Source organism: Artibeus jamaicensis, unplaced genomic scaffold (assembly GCF_021234435.1).
Source record: "Artibeus jamaicensis isolate MK-2021 breed Jamaican fruit bat unplaced genomic scaffold, CSHL_Jam_final contig_465, whole genome shotgun sequence".
NCBI lineage: Eukaryota > Metazoa > Chordata > Mammalia > Chiroptera > Phyllostomidae > Artibeus > Artibeus jamaicensis.
The window spans coordinates 40,724,198-40,743,856 of record NW_026521843.1 but is presented as its reverse complement, the minus strand read 5'-3'; the positions used below and the strand labels follow the sequence as shown (position 1 = coordinate 40,743,856).

General features: G+C 38.4%; 1 protein-coding gene across 3 annotated transcripts in view; it reads left to right on the top strand.

The window, feature by feature from the left end:
- Positions 1-19,659, top strand: part of USP34 (ubiquitin specific peptidase 34) — a 246,758-nt gene that overhangs the window by 134,839 nt on the left and 92,260 nt on the right. For all 3 annotated transcript variants that reach the window (XM_053666842.1, XM_053666843.1, XM_053666841.1), the window contains 6 exons: positions 4,418-4,518; positions 4,734-4,943; positions 10,524-10,649; positions 14,016-14,138; positions 14,477-14,560; positions 15,060-15,146. In XM_053666842.1, coding sequence (XP_053522817.1) covers positions 4,418-4,518; positions 4,734-4,943; positions 10,524-10,649; positions 14,016-14,138; positions 14,477-14,560; positions 15,060-15,146 — 731 coding nt within the window. The remainder of the gene's footprint in view (positions 1-4,417; positions 4,519-4,733; positions 4,944-10,523; positions 10,650-14,015; positions 14,139-14,476; positions 14,561-15,059; positions 15,147-19,659) is intronic.

The window sequence follows — 19,659 nt, the reverse complement described above, 5'->3', positions numbered from 1 at the left end:
CTGGCCCTTTAAGTGTGAGAAGCGGCGCCTTGGATTCCCAGGTCGCTGGGTTGTGACGCTGTATGTGGGGGTGTGGTCAGAGCGGGGAAATGGCGACCCCCTCTGCTGTTTCTCACAGCTGGGTGAGGAGCAGCGCCTTAGGTGGAGCCCTCCTACTGCCGCTTGCCACGGGACCTGCCGGCCCCGGTCCAACTGCCCACTTCCTCGCCTGTCTGCCCGCTCACAAATGCGCGACCACAGTCAACACGCAGCACTGCTGCCCCGCTGCCAAGGTTGCTCGCCTGGTCGCTCGCTCGCTCGCTCGGTCGCTCACTAGGTCCAACCTTACGCCTGGATTCCGTGCGCCTGAGTCCATCTGACCGAGTCCTCCTGTGCAACCCCACTTCACCAGCCGCTGGTTTCGCCCCTTACCGGTCAGGCTGAAGAATTTGTTGTTAACGGACTTCCGAAAAGTTCAATTTTCCGTGTTCTGGCTGTGTTTTCTGTTGCTAATATTTAGTTGTCTCTAAACTTGGTTGTGTGAGAAGGCACGGCACATCCACCTATGCCTCCATCTTGGCAGAAGTCTCTCCTCCTCCATCATTCTTTATTCACATAGGTTCCTAATGCCTTGCTCACTCTCTTGTCCTGGCACCCCCATGATGTGAATGTTAGTATGCTTGAAGTCCTAGAGACTCCTTACACTATCTTCATTTTTTTGTATTCTGTTTTTTCTTTTTGCTGTTGTGATTGGATGTTTTCTGCTTCTTTATCTTCCAAATCTCTGATTTGATCCTCTGCTTTATCTACTCCATTGTTGATTTCCTGGAGTATATTCATTTCAGTTAGTGTATTCATTTCTGACTGGTTCTTTCTATGTTACTAGTTCCATTTTTTGTTTTTTAAATCTTAATTCTTTAAGTTTATCACTCTTTAAGTTCATTGAGCATCTTGTAACAAGTGTTTTGAACCTGCATCTAGTAGATTGCTTATCTCTATTTTTTCCCCCAGGAGTTGTATTGTGTTCTTTCATTTGGAGCACATTTTTTTTTTTTTTAGATTCTATTTATTTATTATTTTTTTAGAGAGAAGGCAAGGGAGGGAGAAAGAGAGGGAGAGAAGCGTTGACATATGAGAGAAACATTTATTGGTTGCTTCTTACAGATTCCTAAACAGGGACCCACAACCAAGGCAGGTTCTGTGACCAGGAATCAAATAAGTGACCTTTTTGGTTTGCTGGATGATGCCTTACCCACTGAGCCACACCAGTGAGGCCTGGGACACATTTCTTTGTTTCTTCATTTTGGCAGCCTCCCTATGTTTGTTTCTCTCTGTTAAGTAGAACTGTTACATCTCCTGGGCTTGGATGAGTTGCCTTATGTAGTAGGTATCCTGTAGGGTCCAGTGGCACAGTCTCTCAGTCATTTGGTTTGGGCTCTCCAGATATGCTCCTTTGTGGGCTGTATACACCTTTCTGTTGTAGCTGAGTCTTGAAGGCTGTTGGCACCTCAGTGGGAGTGATTTATCCCCAGGCCAATCAACTGCAAGGTGTACAGTGCAAGGGACCACTGTGGAAGATCAGCTAGCTGTACACGGGCCAACGCCACAGAATAGGACTTAGTTCATCAAGACTCTGGTGCCTGCTGAGTCCACTTTTTTGTGTGTGTTCCACATGGAGGAGTTTTGGTGGTCCTTCAACACAGTCTGAGGCTGTCTACCAGGTGTGCTGGCTCTGGGGCTTCCTGGGTGATGCCAGATGCTGCTTGCTTCAGAGATTTTAGGGAACTCTGAAGAATTAGCCACTAGGGGCCTTTTATATGTTAAAGCTACTCAGACAGATTTGGTGGACCCCAAAGTTTCGTGGGGTAGGGTCTCAGGAAATCACCAGGGTAGGGGGAACTGTGTTAGCCAGGTAGATGTAGAGTCAGATATATAGCACTTTATTGCTAGCGTTGTTGGGGGAAGATCAGAAAAGAAACAGTGTCCTCTGTCAGCACTTGTGTTTGTGAGAAAGCTACCCCTCCAGCTCTTGCCTTGACACAGGACAGTTCAGTTTGTCATATGTCCCTGGTGCCTTTCAAGCTGCTGCCCAGAACTGAATCTTAGAGTGAGTGAGTCCAAGTAACTCCATGCACAGGCTGTTTAAAGGTGAATTCTTGGGAGTCCAGAAGCCTTCCCTCTCACTCAGCCACAATCCCTGCTGGCTTTTATAACCAGAACTTATGGGGACCTCTTTTCCTGACACTAGAACCCTGGGCTGTGGGGCCTGGTTTGGGTCTGGGACCCCTTCTTCAGGGGGTGCCTCTGCAGCTGAGATAACCCACATGAGATGACCCTCATTTATCCACTGCACGCAGGTGTGGGACCAGGCCGTTCTGAGTTTCTGCCTCTTCTACCATTCTCTGGCTTTTTTATACCCTTAGTTGTAAGACTTACATTTAGCTGGATTTTAGGTGGCTCTGAATGGTAGTTGTTTTGTAGATTATTTATAATTTTGATGTGGTTTTGTGAGGATCTGTGTATTGCCTTTACCTATGCTACAATCTTGACTGGGACCTTTTAATTTTCCTATTCTGTCAAGCATTTCCTTTTTTGAAAAATAATGGATTAAATAAATTATTTGAACACTGCTGTGTTTTCAGAATGGGGGAGTACATGCTCCGAAAATTTACACCTCACACACTATTTTTTAGTAAGTTACTTGAGATTATTCTGGAAAAAAATGATATACTAATGAGAAAAAAGAGGAACATTCTAAAGACATAATAAAGAAATGTCCTTGCTTGAAAGCTGAGCAGCAGTCAGAGAAAAATTGTCCTTATGGAACATCAGAATGGATGGCTCTGAAGGGAGATATCTGGGAAGGAAAAGTTCATAATTACTTTATTGAAAAATCATTTTTAAAAAGAATACAATAAATATAGCCCTGGCTAGTGTGGCTTAGTGGATTAAGGGCCAGCCTGTGAACTTCAAGGTCGCTGGTTTGATTCCCAGTCAGGGCACATGGCTGGGTTGCAGGCCGGGACCCTGGTTGGTGGTGTGTGAGAGGCAACTGATGGTTGTTTCTCCTGCACATGGATGTTTCTTTCCTTTTCTTTCTACCTCCCTTCTCCTCTCTCTAAAAAATAAATAATAAAATATTTTAAAAGAGGATACAATAAAGACAAATAATGCAAGAAAACAAAATGCCGTCAGAAACAAAAACTAAAAGCCAAATTTTAAAAATCAGAGTACCATATGATTTCACTCATGTGGAATTTAATGCACAAACTGAACTAATAATCAAAATAGACAGACTGGGATAGAGAAACACTGATAGCTGTCAGAGGGTTAGACTGGGGGGGTGGAATCAAGGAAAAAGGACTCATGGACATGGAGAACAGTTTGGTGATTGCAGGGGGGAAGGGGGATATAAGGGGGATAAATGGCAATGGAAAAAATACAATAAAATTCATGGATTAAACAATACTTATATTGAATACCTGCTGTATTTATTCCCTTGCTGGGGAATATATTTGTGAACATAAACTCTCTGCCTTTTTGAACTGGGATTTTTTTAATGGAAGAAATACATAAATATATCATGTCAGATCCTATTAAGTGGTTTAAAGAAAGATAAAACAGAGTAAGGGATTAATAGTGAATCAAAGGTCTTTAGATTGAGTGATTAGACAGAAGGCCTTTTGTGCTTACATTTGAAAGACCTGCAGGAAGTGAGGAAATGAACGGTGAATTCCTGTGTGGAGGAGCATCTTAGGCTTTGAGATGGGAACAGTTTTGGTGTTTTAAAAAAAAAAAGGGAGGTTGGGTGACTAAAACATAGGTAGGTAGGGATGATGGTGGGAAATGGAATTGAGGTATAGGCAGCAAAGAGGACTTTTTAGTTTTTAGAAATAAATTGCCTCAATCTGAGTTAATTATACTTATCATAATCTAGGATGTTGTAGCTGATCTTTATGTCAGAGCTTTTTTTTTAAATTTTTTTCTGCATTATAGTTTGTTTTACTTTGTTTTGGTGCATAATAACAAGGAAGAGAAAATTTGATCATTATAAATACTTGCTGGTTAATTGTTTAACTAGCATTAATGCATAAATGAATCTGATTCATCTGCATGTGTCATATGGGAAAATGGTTTAGGTTCCCAGAAAGCCCCATAGTGTTTTTTACTTGTACAATTTTTCATCGTTAAGGTGGCAGGAATTGATCTAGTTAAAATGATGCCAAAAGAGAATTTTTATGTAATTTTTACTGTCTAAGGCTAAGTTTTGACAACAGAAAATAATTCAGGAAGCATGCTTAGTACTGTCTCCACTTTGCTCAATAATTATATTTAAGCTGAATGTCCAGTGGAATTAATTGCTATAACCATATTTTCATGTTAGCAAAGAAGTTAACTCTCCTAAAATTTTTCACTTATGTTTTCTTCTGTTTTTAAGGAGGCCTAATGGGACCCGTCAGGATGATTTCATCTGGACATGAGTTAACAACAGATTATGATGAAAAAGCACTTCATGAGCTTGGTTTTAAAGATATGCAGGTACACATAAGTATGATTTGAGTTTTACTAATCTTTTGACTATTGGAGTTTATAGGGGAACATTTGAAGGAACAACTTAAAAACCGTTCTTACTGCTTTTGTTATATTAAAATCTTAGAGTTATTTTATACTTCAGAGATTTATTAAGCCAAACTTAGTATGTATAATTATTTGTTGTTTTTTTAACCTATTGCTTATTGCTTCTATCTTTACAGATGGTTTTTGTATCTTTGGGTGCACCAAGGAGAGAACGGAAAGGGGAAGGTGTTCAGCTGCCAGCATCTTGCCTACCACCCCCTCAGAAAGACAACATTCCAATGCTTTTGCTTTTACAAGAACCTCATTTAACTACTCTTTTTGATTTATTAGAGATGCTTGCATCATTTAAACCACCCTCAGGAAAAGTGGCAGTGGAAGATAGTGAGGTGACTTTATTATTTTATTTTTACAAAGTTTTGTCTTTGTGCAGAATGGAAAGAAACTTTGTTATTAATCTCTGAAGAGCAGCAATGCCTAGGAAACCGCTTAGTTATTCATAAGCTACTTAAGTATATAATATGATCTAGGCATACTGTTTAAAGTATTGTTTTATGAAGATCACAATAAGCACAGTTTCAGCCTTCATTGAATTTCATGGGGAAGGCAGATCATTGACATGCTGAACAGATAAATAGGTTCAGGTAAATTAAGAGATAAATAGTTTTAGATAGAGAAAGGCATTAAGACTGAAACATGACATGCCAGTATATTAGGGTGTGGTGATAGAGATCTATTTATATATTATTTGGTCAAAGAAGATTTCTCTGAGGGAGAATATATGTAGTCTTTAGGTAGAAGGATGAAAAAAAGCCAGCTAAATTAAGAGAATGAGGAATGATTTGAGTAGAGTAATTTGATTCCTGAAGCCCTTGATATAAGAAGTATTTAAATAGGTCTAAGAATTTCACAGAGCTAGTTTGTAGAATGTGGAGGATGATGGGAGAGGAGAAGGAGACTGTAAGCCATTTTCATTTTATTTAAAGTGGACAGCATTAAAATATTTTAAGCAAAGAGAAAGAGAGAGACATTTGTTCCTAGATTTTTGTTTTAAAGGTAATAGGTTTGTTTGTTTGGCAAGAAGAGAAAAAGTATAAGGAACCTAATGCACTAGTCCAAGGAAATGTTGACAGTGCCCCAAATAGAATGGTGGCAATGGACATAAATGGACAGCAGGTCAAAACAACATAAGTTGGTGGTAGATTGACTTAAGATTGGGCATAGACTTGGGTTCAGGAAAAAGGAAAATAGAGAAGGAAAATGCAGGTTCCTGGCTTGAGTAACAAGGTAGATTCCATTAGAGATGAAAAATGGATGCCTGTGGGACATCAAGTGAAGATGTCAAGTAAGCAATTGGATTATATGAATTTGGAGCTCAGAGAAGAGTTTTGGTCTACAGAAGTAATTTTGTGGCTTTTCAGTATAAAGTTAGTATTTAAAGTCAATAGTGTGGTTGTGACTCGTGTGGCTTGGTTGATGGGCCATTGTCCCACCAAGCGAAAGGTTGCTGATTTGATTCCAGGTCAGGACAAATGCCTGGGTTGTGGGTTTGGTCCATGGTTCAGGTGCATACAAGATGCAGATTGATGTTTCTTTCTCTCTCTCTCCCATCCTCTCTAAAAATAGTCAGATTTTTTAAAAAGTCAGTAGTGTGTATGAGATCAGCTAAAGCAATCATTTTCAATCTACTGACTTTGTTTTCTTAATGCTTTTAAATGGACTTACTCTAAGGTGTTATTCATTGATGTTCTTCATCTAGTGAATCATTATTTTGAAGTTGAGTGGCAATTAGTTAATAATGGTGCTTTTATGGCTTGTTTTTGATGGCTATATTGTTCTGTTCTCTCTTTACCAAGAATTTTTTTTTAATTTTTTTTATTGATTATGCTGTTACAGTTGTTCTATTCCCCCTTTCATTCCCCTCCACCCTACCCCCCATCCCCACCATTACCCGCCCTTTAGTTTATGACCATGTGTCTCAAGTCCTTTAGATTCTAATTTTCCCATGCTATTCTTGCCCCTTCTATTTTCTATCTACTGTCTATGCTACTTATTTTCTATACCTTCTCCCCCTTTCTCCTCCTCCCACTCCCCTGTTGCTAACTCTCCTTGAGATCTTCATTTCTATGTTTCCACTCCTGATCTAGCTGTCCTTTTAGTTTGCTTTTGTTTTAGGTGTGGTTGTTAATAACTGTGAGTTTGTTGTCCTTTCACTGTTCATGTTTCTTTAACTTCTTTTTCTTAGATAAGTCCCTTTAACATTTCATATAATAAGGGCTTGGTGATGATGAACTCCTTGAATTTGATCTTATCTGAGAAGCACCTTATCTGTCCTTCCATTCTAAATGAAAGTTTTGCTGGATAGAGCAATCTTGGTTGTAGGTCTTTGGATTTCATGACTTGGAATACCTCTTTCCAGCCCCTTCTTGCCTGTAAGGTCTCTTTTGAGAAATCTGCTGACAGTCTGATGGGGACTCCTTTGTAGGTGACTGTCCCCTTAGCTCTTGCTGCTTCTAGGATTCTCTCCTTCATTTTAATTTTGGCTAATGTAATTCTGATGTGCCTTGGTGTGTTCCTTCTTGGGTCCAACTTCTTTGGGACTCTCTGAGCTTCCTGGATTTCCTGGAAGTCTATTTCCTTTGCCAGATTGGGGAAGTTCTCCTTTATTATTTGTTCAAATAAGTTTTCCACTGGTGGCTGTGCCTTTCCCCCTTCTGGTACCCCTATAATTCGGATGTTGGAGCATTTAAAGATATCCTGGAGGTTCCTAAGACTCTCCTCATTTCTTTGAATTCTTGCTTCTTGACTCTTTTCTGTTTGGCCATTATTTGCTTTCTTCTGGTCCACTCCATTGATTTGAGTCCCAGTTTCCTTTTCATTGCTATTGGTGTCCTGTGCAATTCCATTCATTTCAATTAGTTTTGCCTTCATATGTTTGTCTAATTTGTGGCTATAATCAACCAGTTCTGTGAGGATCCTGATGACCAGTGTTTTAAACTGTGCGTCTGAGAGTTTTGCTATTTCTTCATCGCTTAGATCTATAGGCTCTGGGGCTTTGAGATCTTCTTGCAACATTTTTGGTCTGTTCTGGCCCTTTAAGTGTGAGAAGCGGCGCCTTGGACTCCCAGGTCGCTGGGTTGTGACGCTGTATGTGGGGGTGTGGTCAGAGCGGGGAAATGGCGACCCCTTCTGCTGTTTCTCACAGCTGGGTGAAGAGCAGCACCTTAGTTGGTTCCCCTGGGCCGGGCCACTCAAGAGTCGCTGGGTTATGACGCTGTATGTGGAGGTGGGGTCAGAGCAGGGAAATGGCGGCCCCCTCCACTGCCGCTTGCCACGGGACCCGCCGGCCCCAGTCCAACCGCCCACTGCCTCGCCTGTCCGCGCGCGCGCACAAATGCGCGACCACAGTCAACACACAGCACTGCTCCTCCGCAGTTTCCCCCGCGGTCGCTCGCCTGGTCGCTCGCTGGGTCGCTCACTAGGTCCAACCCTGCGCCTGGATTCCGCTCACCTGAGTCCGTCTGACCGAGTCCTCCTGTGCAACCCCACTTCACCAGCCGCTGGTTTCGCCCCTTACCGGTCAGGCTGAAGAATTTGTTGTTAATGGACTTCCAAAAAGTTCAATTTTCCGTGTTCTGGCTGTGTTTTCTGTTGCTAATATTTAGTTGTCTCTAAACTTGGTTGTGTGAGAAGGCACGGCACATCCACCTATGCCTCCATCTTGGCGGAAGTCCCCCCAAGAATGTTAAGTGACTTCTTTTTATGTTTTCAAAATGTGTCTGATGATGGATGCAGTGGTAGCTACTGAGTCCTGTGTTCCCCGTAGTGTGGTTTCTTTTGTAGTGGCATATTTTTAAATTCCTAAGAAATTCCTTTTTTGTTTAAGCAGAATAATTAATACTAGATGCCCATGAATCTCTCATTTCTTCACTTTTTTTATTTTATACCATAAATACTTGATGACATTTTACTTTGTGTCAACATTGTATTGGCAGTTTAAAAGAGAAAAAGATAATTACAAGAATTCCCCAGCGTTTCAGGGTGGGGCTAGTATTCTATACAGTGTGTTATGGGAACATAAGGGAGAGGAAAAAAATTGGGGGAAGGACTTTGCGAAAGAGATGTCATTAATATTGTGTGCAGCTGCTGATGAGAATGAAGAGGAACATTACAGATTGATGGGAAAGTGAATGGCATGTTTGAAAAACTTGGGAATGTGAATATAGTATAATACAAATACAAAGGCAGAAACGGAGATTGTAAGCAATACCACAAAGGAACAATATGAGTTTTTTATTCTTTGTAAAATGAATTGCCATTGTCGTTGAAGGTTTTATAGCAAAAAAAGTGACATCATTTTCTGGGCTCTTAGCAACATAGCTTAGGTGTGAGTGTGGGGAATGTATTAAAGAAAACAAAGACCAGAAATTGGAATAGTCCGCATGAGACCTAAACCAGAAGGGAAACATTTATTTATTTATTTTTAGCAGATACTTCATTGAAGTTTCTGGTATGTTATTGTTGATGTGGAGTTTTATTTGTTGTAAGACTGATTTGGCCTGAAATATAAAAATAAAGGACTTTCACTCATATCGTAGGGTCTTTCAGTCATAACATAGAACATAGTCATATACAGATGAAAAAAATTTTTCCTCTAATTGTTTTTTTGTTGTTGTTGTTTGCAGACTTCAGTCTTTTTTTAAAGTGTGTATTTACAAAGAAATGAATTCTATTTTGCTGAAGAACTTTCAGTGACATTTTCTGAACTAAAGCAAGATTATTACTTGGGTTGCCTCTCTTTCTTCATTACAGTTGTGAAAAGCGAAGTTTACCTTGAAACTCCATCTCTAACCTTCCCTTGTTTTCAAAGTATACTAGCTTTATGCCATTATACAAAAAGAACCAAACTGCTTTTTATAGATGCGTAGAAGATTCCTTTGGCATTTCTTAGATTTTATTATACCCCCAAAATTGTGATAGCTGCAGTGGTAGAGTAATAATATACAGATTCATACTCTGTGGAAAATTTCAAAACCGAAAATAAGCTTTTGCTGCTTATTTAACTCTTGGGGTTGTGCTTTAATTAAAAATAAAAAATAAGGAAATTGCCCATTTCTTACATACTTCCTGAACATTTCCTTAGGTTATCTATTATTTCAACACCTTATACAGAGTCCAGATTAAATGCATTTCCCATTTAGGAAAAAAAGAAAAGTGCAGCTTGCTGTCTGTATTAAAATCAGAATGCTGTAAATAGAATGATCATTTGTTTCCAAAGTCTTATCAATATAATAGAGCAGTGCAAAAATACTAATAAGAAAAATGAGATACTTTGTGAGCAAGGTTAGGACTATAATCTGCAAATTATCTTGGGGTAAAAGCTGCAACCACAAGTGCTTGTAGCAAATGGGAAATGGGTTAACAAATGGTAATAGAAAAAAAGTAGAAAAATTTTTGCTTTCATCTAAATCACTGCTCATCTGAGAGTGGAAAATAAAGTATTGATAAACAATAGGAAAAGAAGAACAGGTGTACTCTTTTCCCAAATATAAGGTTAAGGATTTAATTCACAAAGTCTGTGTTGTTCTTAGAGCAGTAACCTGCAGACAGACAATAGGAAAAAGATAATAGTCCTACTGAAATTTACTTGACTGTCTTTATAAACAGATATATTTTCACTTTTACTTGGAAAGTTTCCTAAGGAAAGGGACCAGAATTATACATGACTTTTCTTCCCAGAAAAGTGTTCAGTACCAAGTTGAAATACCACAACTTTGACATAACTCTTAATTTATTGAATAAATATATTTACCACATAAGAAATAGTTTATTTCTCACTGTTAAAGTAAAATCTATAAAATATTAACAAACTTGATAATTAGTGATTTTATGCAAAAAAGTTTAACTTCAGTTTAGGGTTTTGTTTTTTACTGATCTGTCTTGACAAGTAGTTGTTCTTATTTATGTAGAGCTTAAGATGTGAAGAACTTCATCTTCATGCAGAAAACCTCTCTAGGCGTGTATGGGAACTACTGATGCTTCTTCCTACATGTCCTAACATGTTGATGGCATTCCAGAATATCTCAGATGACCAGGTAAGCCCACAGAATCTTTATTCTCCTGGAGGGTGGTACCAATTTACATTCCCACTGGCATGTATGAGATTTCTTTTTGACCTGTATCTTTGGTAAAATTTATTTAATTGATAAAAAATATCAGTTCATTTTTTAATGTTTGTTTATTTAAATGTTCGTGTGGTGGAATAATGTAGGCTAAATATATGGCAAGGATGTTTGCTAAAATTACCTTTACAAAATATGGATTTGCCTTTAAATTAATGGTTTTTCGTATTACTATGTTCTGACTATTGCTTAGTTTTTGACAACAAATATGTTTAGAGAAGATGCACTATGATTTAATAACATACATCAGTGCTTGTTTTGAATGCTTACACAAGTCAGCTGATAGAATTAGGTGAATAAAAGTGAGACTAAGAAATCTAATATATATTTGTTCGTTTCCTGTAGGGGCATGATCTCATGTGTGTTAGATAGTAAAGACATCTCTTAAAATTAGAGATTACAGTTAAAAGCAATATAAAACAGGATTAATTTCCAAAGATACCAATAGAGTACATATAGGATGAATGAAAAAATAATGTCTTAATGTTATGCTAATGGTATCTGTAATTTGGGACTTTTTCTTGTCATGTGATTTCAGAAGGTCCTCTGTCTCCTGAATGACTTAGAAGAAGGTAGTCCTGGAAAATGGTTCATAACTCAGACTAGCTCTAATAATAATATTGTCAAAGATGTACATTGAGTATGAAGAACAATTTCTTAAGTTGAGAGTATAAAATAATATATTTAAATATATGTATTTGCATATGATTTAAATGGGTTGGTATAACTTTTTGGCCTTAAGTATAGACTTTACCATGTTCTTAAAAGTTAAGCTAGGCTGCAGTGTTTTTTTATTGGTCAAATGGTACATTGATATAACTTGTGAAGGTTAACAAGATAAAAAATTTTAAATATATTTTACTGATTGTGCTATTACAGTTGTCCCATTTTTTTCTTTCCTTTATTCCCTCCTGCCCTGTTGCTTCCCCCTTAGTTTATGTCCATGGATCACACATACAAGTTTTTTGGCTTCTCCATTTCCCATACTATGCTTAACCTCCTGCTGTCTATTTTGTACTCACCATTTACGCTTCATATTCCCTGTATCTTTTCCCCCATTTCCCTCCCTCTCCCTTTCCCACTGATAACCCTTTATGTGATCTCCATTTCTGTGGTTCTGTTCCTGTTCTACTTGTTTCCCTAGTTTGTTTGGGTTTTTGTTTTTTTTTTTTAGGTTCACTTGTTGATTGTTACAAGTTTGCTGTCATTTTACTGTTCATAGTTGTGATCTTCTTTTTCTTAGATTAGTCCCTTTCACATTTCATATAGTAAGGGCTTGGTGATGATGAACTCCTTGAACCTGACCTTACCTGAGGAGCACTTTATCTGCCGTTCCATTCTAAATGAAAGTTTTGCTGGATAGCACAATCTTGAATGTAGGTCCTTGCCTTCCATGACTTTGAAAAATTCATTCCAGCCCTTCTTGCCTATAAGTTTTCTTTTGAGAAATCAGCTGAAGGTCTTATGGGAACTCGTTTGTAGGTAACTGTCTCCTTTCCTCTTGATGCTTTTAAGATTCTCTCCTTATCTTTAATCTTGAGTAATGTAATTATGATGTGCCTTGGTATGTACTTCCATGGGTACAGCTTCTTTGGTACTCTCTGAGCGTCCTGGACTTCCTGGAAGTCTGTTTTCTTTGTCAGATTGGGGAAGTTTTCCTCATTAGTTTTTCAGGTAAGTTTTTAATTTCTTATTCTTCTTCTGGCACCGCTGTGATTCAGGTGTTGGAACATTTAAAGTTGTCCCAGAAATTCCTAAGCCTCTCCTCATTCTTTTGAATTCGTATTCTTTTCTTGTTGAATGTTTATTTCTTCCTTCTGCTCCAAATCATTGGTTTTAGTCCTGGTTTCCTTCTTGTCACTGTTGGTTCCCTGTATATTTTCCTTTATTCCATTTTTCATAGTCTTCACCTCTTCCTCTGTTTTGTGACCATGCTCATCCATTTCTGTGAGCATCCTGATTACCAGTGTTTTGAACTCAGCATCTGATAGGTTGGCTATCTACATCGCTTAGTTGTATTTTTTTCTGGAGCTTTGATCTATTCTTTCATTTGGGCCTTTTTTTTTTTTTTTTTTTTTTTAATTTTGGAGCACCTGTTACTTAGTAAGGGGTGAAGCCTTAGGTATTCTGCAGGGCAGGGCAACCCACATTGCTGCATTGTGGTTCGTATGTAGGGGAAGGGTCTGAGAGGGAACAGTGCCATTTACTCAGCTGGCTTTCAGTCACTTCCCTTGCTATCACCAAGCAAATTGGGCCCTTCTGGTGCTGAATCACAGATAGATCGGTGGGTTAGTGTGTTTTAGGACTCTGTGGGTCTCTCCAACACTCTTGTGAGTCTGGGAGTTTCTCCCACTGCCACAATCCCCACAGGTTTTTATGGTCAGAAGTTTTGAGGCTTTAGTTTCCTGTGCTGGATCCCTGGCTTGCACGACTGTCTTTCTCCCCAATATTTCCTCCCGGTTTATCCACACACAAATGTGGTACTGCCTGGGCCACCTGCTGCCACCTCGCTTGCCCCGCCCTCTAGCCACTGCCCTGTCATGTGTCCTCTCCTCCCTGGCTACTTGTCTCTGTCCCTCCTAGCAGTCTGGATGAATGTTTCTTCTTTAATTTTTTTGGTTGTTGGGCTTCCATAAAGTTCAGTTTTCTGGTAGTTCTGGTTTTTTTTTTGTTACTAAATTTGTTGTTGTCCTTGTTTTGGTTGTTCAAGAATGCAAAGTGTATCTGTCTATGCCTCTAACTTGGCTGGTAATTAACATTTTTCCTATTCTGCTATTTGTATATTGATTTTAAATTAACAAATTTAATGAGTAATTGACTTTTTAAAAATTCATTTATTGATTTTAGAGAGGAGGGGAGAGGAACAATTTATTTTTCCACTTATTTATGCATTCTTTGGCTGATTCTGTTTTGTTTTTTTATTATTATTTTTATTGTAGACACTATTACAGATGTCCCCCATTTCCTCCCTCTATGCTCACCTCCACCCAGACCTGGCCCCACCCCTGACCTTCGCTGTACTAGTGTTGTGTCCATGGTCTGTGCATATATTCTTTAACAGTCAATCTCTACCTTCTTTTATACAGTTCCTCCTCCTGATTTCCATGTTTTAAGCATATCATTAGTACCAATTGTATAATTGTTTTTCACATGTTTGAATATATTTCAATGTATGTGTAATAATTGAGTGTTTATGTAGTATCAATTTTTTTAATTTTGGGGGGCTTCCCTTAGTAAGTTACTATGAGAATCTTATGTTTTTCTTTTCATTAATTTAAGGGTAACGATGGACTTAATTGGAAAGAACTTCTCAAAATTAAGAGTGCTCACAAACTGTTATATGCCCTGGAAATTATTGAAGCACTGGGAAAACCTAACAGAAGAATAAGAAGAGAGTCAACGGTATTCGCATTGCCATTATTATCATTGAATATTTGAATATTTGTATTATCTCTGGAGCAAAATTCTAGTGTTAATATTTTTATTTAATTATTTTTAATTGATTTGAGAGAGAGATGGAGAGAGAGAGGAACATCAATTTGTTGTTCCACTTATTTACGCATTTATTATTTGCTTCTTGTGCTGATCAGGGATGGAACCCACACACAACCTTGGTATATCAGGATGATGATCTAACCAACTGAGCTACCTAGTCAGGGCCAGAGTGTGGTATCTTTTATCTCCAGAATAATTTTTTCCCTTGCCATTCTCTCTCATTATTATTTTTGCCTTTCCCACAGGGAAGTTACAGTGATCTTTATCCAGATTCCGATGACTCCAGTGAGGATCAAGTGGAAAACAGTAAAAATTCCTGGAGTTGCAAGGTTCGATCTTGTGTTTGCAGTATCTTGATAGAAATAATTTATTTTTATTTTTTCAGAAGAAGGTACCATAATTATTTGTTGGTTTTAAACTAATTTGTTAAAACAGAGTGTAAAAATTATGTATTACAAAAAAATTTATGTATTACTCTAAATCACTGTAAGCTGATATTAATGCCTTGGTGCTCCTATTTTTTAGCACTTACATGTTTTCTTCATTAGACTATATTGTGTTATTGCATTCCTTGTTTGGAATTAAATGGTTAATGAAATATATAGAAATGTTGTAGATTTTTGCAAGAATCTACTTTAAAAATTCTTAAAAGTAGGCTTTATATTATTACTTTGTATAGAAGTTATTTGGGTTACTCAAAGAAATTTTTTAAATGAAAGATACATAATACTTTACTTACACACACATACACATACTCAGTTACTGAATCAAAAAACAGGTCTTTATCACATAGCTGCTTTCTCTGACCATCATGTTCACAATTTACAGTTTGTTGCTGCTGGAGGGCTTCAACAATTATTAGAAATTTTTAATTCTGGAATTCTGGAGCCTAAAGAGCAAGAATCCTGGACTGTGGTAAGTGAAAATTTACTGTTTTTGCTAGTTATAATAGTTATCTCATTTTAAGTATTTCCATCTCCCATTAGCAAGTATAACTTTTGCAACAGTACTATAGCAAAGGAGAGTATGGAATATAGTACAAATTATTTTTAAAAAAGAAAGTCTGATAAAAAAAATTATGCAATAAGAGTTTTTCATGTCATCACCTTTAAAAAAATTTTTAAGATTTTATGTATTTATTTTTAGAGAGAGGGAAAGAGAAGAAGAAAGATGGGGAATAAAATGTCAGCATGTGGTTTCCTCTAGTGTACCCCCTACTGGGGTCATGGCCTGCAGCCCAGGCATGTGCTTTGACGGGGAATTGAACTGGTGACACTGTGGTTCATATGCTCACACTCAATCCGCTAGGATACACCAGCCAGGGCTAAACATTGTTTTAAAGTACTACAATTAATGACTCTGAACTATGTCTAATCATAAACATTTAATCTTTATATATTAATATAGTCATACTTTATATTCTTTTTAAACTTGGTATAAGTATTTAATATTTTGAAAACATTCTTTTCCATTCTTTCGTTGTGTTTTCACCATTTTTTTTCTATAGCAGTAGTATTCAAAAATGTGTATCCAGACCATTTGACTGTTCTTCAATCAAATGGGTGTAGAAGTTAAGAGTAAGCTTTTAGAAAACTAAAGCAATATGACATAGCTGCAGTATTTTTATAGTATTTTACAAAGTTATTGGTCCTCAAGAAAATTATAATTTTAACAAATGGTGGTTTACTCCTGTGAACTTGAAAAAGCACCATTGTATTATTTTAGGAAAGTAAAATTACTTGTGAAATATTAAATTCATAATGCCATGCTGCACCATCTGGTTTTAAATCAAATCGATGCTCCCTTTCCTCACCTCCAACAAAGCAGAGTAGCATTATCAAACATTCCAGTTAAATATTAATTTTTTTTAAAGATGTTGTTTATCTTTAGAGGGGAAGGGAAGGAGAGAGGGAGAGAAACATCAATGTATGGTTGCCTTTCATGCGTCCCCTGCTAGGAATTGGCCTGCAGGGAACCAGCCTGCAACCCCGGTATGTGCCCTGACTGGGAATCAAACCGCAATTGTCTGGTTCGCAGGCCTGGGCTCATTCAAATATTAATTTTTTAGTACTTGTTTTTAAGAATTACCTTGGAACCTGGGAGTCAGGTGTCTTGATTTGATATAAAATACTAATACCTCTAAAAGGTTAGTGATTAATTATGTGTAGACTGTTCTCTTAACCACCTTTATTGTAATAGGTAGCTGCAATAATCAGCTGTTACATATTAAGTTCTTGGTGGAAGCTGTGATATCCGAGACATTTTTAATTCTTAGTCTTCACCCAAGGGTATGTTTATTGATTTAGAGGGGGTGAAAGAAAGAGAAAGGGAAACATTGATGCGAGAGGGAAACATTGATGGGTTGCCTCCAGTATGCCCCGTGACCTGGGAACGAACCCACAACCTATGTTTGTGTCCTGACTGGGAATCAAAACCACAATCTTTTTGGTATCTAGGGAAATGCTCCAACCAATGAGCACCCTGCCAGGGCCATTTCTAATTCTCAATAAAAATTCTGAAAGCTGAAAAAAAACAAAAGATTAATAAAAGAAAATACATTTTGAAAACTTTACATGTTTTATTACAGATATTTCCTTATTAGAAAAGGTACCTGTACTCTAATTATTATAATTCTGTCTTACAATGTAAATGTTTCTTTGTTATGTTTTACTGTTAATCATGTCTTTCATGACCAAGTAATCTCAGAATTACAAGGTGCCTTTTGGTTCTTTGGCAAAGTGGGAGTATTTAAATAAAATCTTTAAGGAGTAGTTACATGTCATTTATAGGAATTTTGTTTATAAAATATACAAATTTAGTTTTGAATGAAGTTTGCAGGGAATCATGCTAAAAGTTATCTTTGTTTCCCTTATAATTTGAGGACACTTTTTTCAAAATATTACTAATCAAAATCTACTACCATATCTCACACTTTATATAGCATCATCTGAGATGCCAGGCATGCCTGAGTCATAAATTCCTTTAAGTCAACTGATATTTATAATACATCACTGTTAATGTGATGAACATAATTCAGAATCATTTTTTTTCTTTTATTTTAAAGTGAACTTATTTGAGGTATACTTTCAAGTAAATTTTTTGAGATATAATTCGCATACAATGAAATTCTTTTAAAATGTACAAATCAGTGAATTTTAGTATACTCACTGTTATGCCACCGTTACCACTGTCTGATTCCCAAACAATTTCATTATCCATGAAAGAAACTATTAACAGTCACTCCTTTTATTTCTATTTATTGCATAATTGCTCAGGCCAAAACTTCACTAGTATGTTGAATAAAAGTGGTGAATAGCAGTCAGCCTTTCCTTGCTCTTAGGGGAAGAGCTTCAGTCTTTAGCATAGACTATGATTTTCTCTTTTTTTTTTTCCATTTTCCTTTTTTTTTTTTTTTTTTATTGATTATGCTGTTACAGTTGTTCTATTCCCCCTTTATTCCCCTCCACCCTACCCCTCATCCCCACCATTACCCCCCCTTTAGTTTATGACCATGTGTCTCAAGTCCTTTAGGTTCTATATTTCCCATGCTATTCTTGCCCCCCATCTATTTTCTATCTACTGTCTGTGCTACTTATTTTCTGTACCTTCCCCCCCCTTCTCCTCCTCCCACTCCCCTGTTGCTAACCCTCCTTGAGATCTTCATTTCTGTGTTTCCACTCCTGATCTAGCTGTCCTTTTAGTTTGCTTTTGTTTTAGGTGTGGTTGTTAATAACTGTGAGTTTGTTGTCCTTTCACTGTTCATGTTTCTTTAACTTCTTTTTCTTAGATAAGTCCCTTTAACATTTCATATAATAAGGGCTTGGTGATGATGAACTCCTTGAATTTGATCTTATCGGAGAAGCACTTTATCTGTCCTTCCATTCTGAATAAAGTTTTGCTGGATAGAGCAATCTTGGTTGTAGGTCTTTAGATTTCATGACTTGTAATACCTCTTTCCAGCCCCTTCTTGCCTATAAGGTCTCTTTTGAGAAATCCGCTGACAGTCTGATGGGGACTCCTTTGTAGGTGACTGTCCCCTTAGCTCTTGCTGCTTCTAGGATTCTCTCCTTCATTTTAATCTTGGCTAATGTAATGATGATGTGCCTTGGTGTGTTCCTTCTTGGGTCCAACTTCTTTGGGAGTCTCTGAGCTTCCTGGATTTCCTGGAAGTCTATTTCCTTTGCCAGATTGGGGAAATTCTCCTTTATTATTTGTTCAAATAAGTTTTCCACTGGTGGCTGTTCCTCTTCCCCTTCTGGCACCCCTATAATTCGGATGTTGGAGTGTTTAAAGATATCCTGGAGGTTCCTAAGACTCTCCTCATTTCTTTGAATTCTTGCTTCTTGACTCTTTTCTGTTTGGCCATTATTTGCTTTCTTCTGGTCCACTCCATTGATTTGAGTCCCAGTTTCCTTTTCATTGCTATTGGTGTCCTGTGCAATTCCATTCATTTCAATTAGTTTCGCCTTCATATATTTGTCTAATTTGTGGCTATAATCAACCAGTTCTGTGAGGATCCTGATGACCAGTGTTTTAAACTGTGTGTCTGAGAGTTTTGCTATTTCTTCATCGCTTAGATCTATTGGCTCTGGGGCTCTGAGATCCTCCTGCGCCATTCTTGGTCTGTTCTGGCCCTTTAAGTGTGAGAAGCGGCGCCTTGGATTCCCAGGTCGCTGGGTTGTGATGCTGTATGTGGGGGCGTGGCCAGAGCGGGGAAATGGCGACCCCCTCTGCCGCTTCTCACAGCTGGGTGCGGAGGAGCAGTGCCTTAGGTGGTTCACCGGGGCCGGGCCACTCAGAGTCGCTGGGTTATGACAGCTGTATGTGGAGGTGGGGTCAGAGCAGGGAAATGGCGGCCCCCTCCACTGCTGCTTGCCGTGGGGACCTGTCGGCCCGGTCCAACCGCCCACTCCCTCGCCTGTCCACCCGCACACAAATGCGTGACCTCAGTCAACACGCAGCCCCGGCCCTGGCTGTCTCCCCCGCGGTTGCTCGCCTGGTCGCTCGCTGGGTCGCTCACTAGGTCTAACCCTGCGCCTGGATTCCACGGGCCTGAGTGTGTCTGGCCGAGTCCTCCTGTGCAACCCTGCTCCACCAGCCGCTGGTTTCGCCCCTTACCGGTCAGGCTGAAGAATTTGTTGTTAACGGACTTCCGAAAAGTTCAATTTTCCGTGTTCTGGCTGTGTTTTCTGTTGCTAATATTTAGTTGTCTCTAATCTTGGTTGTGTGAGAAGGCACGGCACATCCACCTATGCCTCCATCTTGGCGGAAGTCAATTATAATCCTTTAAAATTTTTCTTATTGACCACAGCTGGCGCTCGCACGTGTTCCTATGATTTTCATGGTAGGTTTTACATATACGGCTTTTTTATGTTGAGATAGTTTGCTTGTATCGCTGTTGTGGAGTATTTTCTCACTAAAGGTGCTG